At 37.8% G+C, this 7,340-nt stretch overlaps 1 protein-coding gene across 1 annotated transcript in view; it reads right to left on the reverse strand.

The window, feature by feature from the left end:
* PARG (poly(ADP-ribose) glycohydrolase) overlaps positions 1-7,340 on the reverse strand; it is an 81,010-nt gene that overhangs the window by 35,806 nt on the left and 37,864 nt on the right. The window contains exon 9 of the mRNA XM_042459661.1: positions 7,020-7,177. Coding sequence (XP_042315595.1) covers positions 7,020-7,177 — 158 coding nt within the window. The remainder of the gene's footprint in view (positions 1-7,019; positions 7,178-7,340) is intronic.

Below are 7,340 nucleotides of genomic sequence, written 5' to 3' on the forward strand. Positions count from 1 at the left end.
GTACTGTGCCATGAACTTTTCTAGCATGTCTACTGATCTGATGATTACATAGACAATAGTTTATCAAACAATAAATGTGAACTTCAGGATAGTGTCATTTTTATTTTGAGAATATGACAAGCTCAAAGAATACATGGACATACAAAGAAGGTCTTAAAACCAGCGACACCATACTGGCTTCTGAAAATATTCAGATGTAAACTGACTTATGTGTAGGAGGCAACTAGAGTCAGTTTTCATAAATATGATATGGAGCCCTATCCCCTAATCAGATTTATTTAAAGAGATGAAAAAATTAACTCCACAGAGAATACTCATTAATGCTACCAAATTGAGGTTTATGGTAAGAGAGAATTGCATTACAACTGAATCAGATTTCCATTCTCCTGTATAAACACAATATACAGCATACTCATTTCCTTTCTTAAGACTATGCTATGAAGATACATATATCTTAACTAGTTTACATGTTCCTTACCTTCAGTTTTCTAAAGAGAGGTTTGCAAAACTTCCCCTTTGATACTAAGATGATGACAAGAGGTTACAAGGAATGTTGTTATTCATTGCCACTAGTTTAAAGTTTACCGCTACATACAAATTTTGTATCCAGAATTTGTTCCAAGAGGGTCAAAATCCTGCCTGGGACACCTAGTTAAGAGGACATTGCTACAATCCATCTCATAATCCAACCCACAAAAAGCCACCTTAAAAGCCTGGCAGACTCGACAACAGAAGGATTTCTGCAGTGCTGGCAAGTGAGGTGCTGAAGGATGATGCACCTAGACCCCTCCTGCCAATGAACTTCAGCACAACATGCAGTGGTAGGGATTGCTGCAGGGTCTGTTGTAACTACTTGCTGCAATGAGGTTCGCTGATGGAAGGGCCTAGTTTTTAAAGTGGATTTTAGGGGGCATTTGAGATAGTGGAAATGTTGCCATGATTGTATAGGTGAATACTAAAATTTATACTGTCCTAAATCTAGCTTACAGCATTGTAACTACTGAAAAGGACACCAGACAGGATTTTCATCTGATGAGAATATTACTCACTTGTAAAACTGAGGAGTGGCTGGTCCTTGGAAAGGGAGAGTAAAGGGTGCTGGGTTTTTGTGCCTGGTAAAAGGGGAAGGGGTAGGGAAAGAGAGCTGCATTAACTGTAGACCAGTTGACCAGACGTTGTTCTTTTATAACAAAATATTTCTTGTTCCAGAGATCATATTGTCCCTTAAAGAGATGCATAATGAAAACAGCCTGACTAATATTGGGTGCGCAATTGCTTCTCATTGCCCATATTTAACTGTGCTGAGGCAAATCATTGGCTACCAGTGATGTTCTAAGTTCTGTTTAAAATTCTACTTCTTTCCTAGGAAAGACCTTTATGGTTTGTATTTAAAGCACACCTTTTCATATGTGACCCATTCACCCTTTAAATGCAGCTGTGTCAATTGCCATCTAGGGACCAGAAGAAATACAACACCAAGCATATGATCATCATTAATATATCTACTTTTGTTTTTAAGAACAGTAGCCATATCCTACTCCAAAGAAGAGTAGGCCATAGCGTGATGGGAAGGGAGTTATCCTCTACCATGGTACCACCGAAAGTCATTCCTCTACACGTTGCTATGACCTAATTAAAGGCTGCTTTGCACATGCCTCACTGTGCAGAGTCCATGTATCACATCAGCTTTTTTCAACAGTCCTTCAATAATTGGTTCATTTTATTAAAGCATATATTCAAACCACCCATACAAGATGGAAAAGAATTACACAGCCTCTTACTTAATTAGGGATAACTTCACTCCTCTTTCAAAATATCTATAATTTGTTATTTTACAATTAAAAGAGGATGATCCCACTAAATGATGAAAGAGAAATATCACATGGTTCAGATGCTGCAATCTAATAGGACCTTCCAGATAAAGCAGTTCACAGGTGTCAAACAAGATGAAACTAAATGCTTGACACCTTTTGAAGTGCTTCATGTTACATTTCATTGTTTGTCAATCCATTGCAGGATCAGGTGCTATACAGATGCAACCAAATACTTGCAGACAAAATTATCTATATTCCAGCTCCAGTATATAAAATTTACCAGCAGTGCTATCATCTGGAGGTCTAAGGGGAAAAAACAACACTGCCATCAGCATGCAAGACTGCCAAGCAATGATGTACTTGAGAGAGTTTAAGTGAAATAAAATACATAGCGTTCTCAACCTTTTGTACCAAGTGTGTCCTGTTTTGATAAAACTGATTGATGGCCCTGTCAGATCTCAAGTTAGCAAACAGAAAGTTTTCTATTTAATCTGCACATATTAAATGTGTCATTTCTTTTTATTGCCTAAAATGGTCAAGCTTTACATAATACCTAAAGACTATTCTGTGAGAGAAGGAATATCTCTAACAGGAAAAAGTGCTAGACTTAATTTGTCCAGCAAGTCTCAACAAGAGGGCACAGTGCAAAGGGTGCACATGCTTTTAAAAAAATCTAAACTGTTTCTAAGTGGCTGCATGCCACACCTAGGATCTGAGAGGAACTCCTGATACTGTATCTTTTTTGCACAGATTACACGTTCATTGTTTTTTGATGGAGACTTTTGTAATCAGGGACATTCAGGTTATTCAGGCTTTTATTGTAGAATTTTTGCTAGTTGTTAGCACAGTAAACCAGCCATCATACCAAAATACAACCTGGAAAACATCAACAAATAATTGAAAGACAAAGTGAAAAACAGATTTGCACTATTAAGCCTAAAAAGAAGGAAAAGAAACAAGAAAAAGAAGCAAAAAGGACAGAAATAGGACCAGAACTCTGAATGCAAATGTACAGTTGGCCATCCTTAGCCACAGATTTTTTATTCACAGATCGTAGCATCCACAGCTTGAAAATATTTTTTAAAAGTATAAATTCGAAACAGCAAACCTTAATTTTCCAATTTATATAAAGGACATGCCATTGTATTTAATGGAACTTGCGCATCCACAGATTTTTTTTATCCACAGAGGGTCCTGGAACCAAACCCCAGCAGATAACAACCACTGTGCAATAATTTGTTCACAGGGATAAGGATATAATAATCAATGCAATGAAATAGAAACCAACAACAAAAAAGGAAGAACAAGACACTTCTACAGCAAGACCCAAGAAATCAAGGGAAAATTTAAGCCAACAGTGGGGATGCTATATGACTAACAGGGAAATATATTACAAGACCAAGAAGAACTATAAAGATGAAGGAAACAATAGACAGAACTATATAAAAGGGACAAATTGATGATAGATTAATTTAAAGAAGAATCATATGAAGACAAAACTCAAATTTTGAAAAGTGAAGTAAGTGCTGCACTCAGAGAACTTGAGAGAAATAAATCACCAGCAACTGATGACATACCAATAGAACTGCCCAAAGCAACAGAGACAGAATCTAACCTACTTTTAACTAAGCTATGTCAACAAATTTGGAAAACAAAATAATGGCTCAGATTAGAAATGCTCATTATATAGTCCAATCCCCAAGAAAGGAGAACACCAGGACCTGCAGAACTACATTAATTTCTCATGCTAGCAAAATGATGCTTAAAATTCTACAACAAATACTCTTAACATATATGGAGCAAGAACTGCCAGATGTCCAAGCAGGGTTTAGGAAAGGAAGAGGCACTTGTATCATATAGCAAATATGCACTGGATAATGGAACATACTAAGGAGTTTCAAAAGAAGATCACCTTGTGCTTTATAAACTACAGTCAGTCCTCCTCCTTATCCATGGATTCTTTAATCCATGGATTTAAACATCCACAGCTTTAATAATATAGAAATTCCATAAATCAAACCTTGATTTTCCATTTTATATAAGGGATACAATTTTTCTATGCCATAGTATTGAACAGGACTTGAGCATGAATGGATTTTGCTATGCATGGGGGGTCCTGGAACCAAACCCCAGCGGATAACAAGGGCCCACTGTATAGCAAAGTATTTGATTGTACAGCTCACAAGAAACAATGGATCGCTCTCAAAGAAATGGGTGTGCCACCACATCTGATAGTTCTGATTCATAACCTGTACTCAGGACAAGAGGCTACTATTACAACAGGATAAAAAGAAATGGAAATGTTTCTAGTTGGAAAGGGGATCAGACAAAGCTGCATTCTATCACCCTATCTATTTAATTTGTATGCTGAGAACATCATACAGTAAGCATAACTGGACTTAAAGGAAGGTGTAAAAACTGGAGAAAGTAACATCAACAATCTAGGATATGCAGATGACACCATGATATTAGCAGAAAATAACAGCAGATATGGAAAGATTGAAAAATACCTGAACATCAACAAAACTACTTGGAAAGGCAGCTATGAAGGAACTAGACAAGATTCTGAAGTGTAAAAATATATAATTAAATACCAAAGTTAGGATTGCCCATGCCATTATATTTCCCATTTCTATGTATGATTGTGAAAGCTGAACAGTGAAGAAAGTGGATTAGAAAAAAATCAGCTCAACTGAGCTGTAATACTAGAGAAGTGTCCTGAGAATACTGTGGACCACTAAAAAGACCAATGGATGGGTCCTGGAGCAGATCAGACCCGAGCTCTCCCTGGAACCAAAGTTGACTAAACTGAGGTTGTCATATTTTTGGCCATATTGTAAGAACAAAGGGTTCACTAGGAAAGACTACTTGGCAAAGTGGAGGACATTGGAAAAGAGAACGGATGGATGAACTCAGTCAGAGAAACCACAGCCATGAGTCTGCAGGAGCTGAGCAGGGCAGCTGAGGATAGAGTGACTTCGAGTCTCTCCAAGTCACCGTTTATGCCTTACCGAAATCATCACCATGGGTCTAGGTTGACATGAAGGCAGTTGACAACATATTAGCACTCTTCTGCTACCAAGTGAGGGAGAGAAGGAGACCATTTCAGAAGACAGCATTCTTTGGCCCCAGAAATCTCTCTGGAGCAGTTATGGGTTAGCAAGAGGTAGCAGGAATGCATTGTGCACATAAGTGTGCTGTGCTTTCCTGCTGTACATCCTTGACTTGTGACTTTCTGAGACCAGAGAATGCTCTCCAGCACAATCTGACTCCTGTTTAATGCTTTCTTCCATAGACTTCTTCCAACCATGTACATCAACTTCCAGGGAGTGAGGCATGAAGACTGACTATTATTGTGGCAGATTCACACCCAAAGGGGGCTCACTCCTTTATGCCTTACCAAAATCATATATGCTGTGTCACATTTTATAATATTTGTTCCCAACATTTGATTAGTTCTCCATGGTTTATTCTTGACATAGAAAAGCATGTTTTAATTCTGCGGATTTGATTTTAAAGCCATCAATTTCATTTTAGTTTATTCCTATTGTTCCAAAGGGCTCCTGATCCCACGAAGAGACATTTCAGCAAACATAGGCTGGTTGTCTGGCTGGCTGGCTGTAGAGGAAAAGTCACAGACCTTTCCCTTAATTAACTTAACTACTTTAATTTATTTGGGAATGAATTTAAAACTGGCTTTTCTATGTAAAAATAGCATGTTGGCATCAAATATTACACAATGTGAAACAACAGATCATGTCTTGTCGTGGCAAACTATGAATCTGCGCCACTGTCAATCCAATCTCATGAATACATGACGAATAATGAGAGGAAGAAGGTTGGATCCATACATTACCTATTGCACAGAATCAAATGGAACTCAAGCACACTCCCTTTTAGCTGATGTAGCCTTTACTTTCTATATCCTTGAATACCAACTGCTGGGAGGCAAACATCTGCTCCCTTCAAGCCCTGTTTTTGGCTTAGCTAGAAGCATCTGTTAGAAACAATATGATGAACTAGACAAATCCCTCAGTTTGATCCAGCAGGACTGTATTTATATTCTACATGTGAGAAAATTTTAAAAGTTGAAGAAAGTGACTTTGGAGGGAAAGAAACACCAGCAGAATTGAAAGCAGGGATTAGGAAGACATCAATCACTGGGTAGTAATAACAAAGACTTGCTTTCACCAATAAGTTCTGGTTCTAATAATTTTATATTCTATAATATTCTTATATATGAGACCTATGTGTTTAGCGCACAGCTTAAAAAAGCGACTTACCACTGTCAAATTCAATTCCAATTCGGGATGTGACCCAATATCACACATGTTTTGTTGCCGATGCCACTGGCCAGTTAAATCCTGGATAATGTCCGGCTAGAATCCAAGCTTAGCCGACAAATCTTCAAATCTGGGAGCTTCCCAGTTTTGAAAAGAGGCTGGCTGAACTTGGATTCTAGCCGAAAGTTACCCAGGATTCACCTTGCCAGCAGCGTCGGCAGCAAAACGCTTGTGATAATATCAGGATACATACCGAATTAGAATTGAATTCGGAGGTGGTAATTCGCTTTTTTTAGCTATTTGCTAAACTCCCTAGTCTCAAATCTGATTTCTTACATTTACCAAATTTCACTACCTGGTTTATTTTTATATATTGTTGTTTTATGCCTTTAAGTCATTGCCAACTTATGGAAACCTATTATGGGTTTTCTTGGCAAGATTTGTTCAGAGGTTTGCCGCAGCCTTCCTCTGAGGCTGAGAGCATGGGACTTGCCCAAGGTCGCCCAGTGGGCTTCATGTCCAAGCAAGGACTCAAACCCTGGTCTCCAGTCATAGTCCAACACTCAAACCACTACATCACACTATCTATCAATCAATCAATCTATCTATCTATCTATAATTTTATTGAATTTTTGGGATAGTTAGCAATCAATATTTTTACATATAGATATACTGTATACTCAGTTAATATAAAACCATAAGTACTAACGTATAGCTATGCAGCTAATTATCCCAATAAACCATATATTAATGTCTCTTCACTAACAGACTTATTTTAGATAAAGTTCTACATTATTTCCTGTCTGCAATCAGATGATTTGGGGTACCTATCAAGTAAATTAGTTATATAATAGGGCACAGAGGCCTCTCCTTTAGATTAAGACAGTCCTGAAAATGTCATCTGTTAAAACTGGCACCATACCTGTTGAAGTTAATATCTGGATAGCTTGAATATTCTGATTTCATCTTGGCATTTCGCCGCGGAAAAGTGCAGAAGAAGGCATTTGCTAGCAAACTAGCAGTCTGTTCCTGTGACATTGTGATGGAGTGGTTCATTTTTTGTTTTAGTAGAGGTATTGGCTAACAAAAGGGCAGAAAATGGACATAATCAGGTTAGCAACTCAAAAAACAAACACACCACCCATCAACAAAAACACAGGAGAACAAAATTGCATTTACTGATTTAGAGCAGAAGTAATTTAAGAACACTGGTGAGTTCTTAAATCAGCAGCACTCTTACAGT

Source organism: Sceloporus undulatus, chromosome 3 (genome assembly GCF_019175285.1).
Source record: "Sceloporus undulatus isolate JIND9_A2432 ecotype Alabama chromosome 3, SceUnd_v1.1, whole genome shotgun sequence".
In the NCBI taxonomy this organism is placed as follows: domain Eukaryota; kingdom Metazoa; phylum Chordata; class Lepidosauria; order Squamata; family Phrynosomatidae; genus Sceloporus; species Sceloporus undulatus.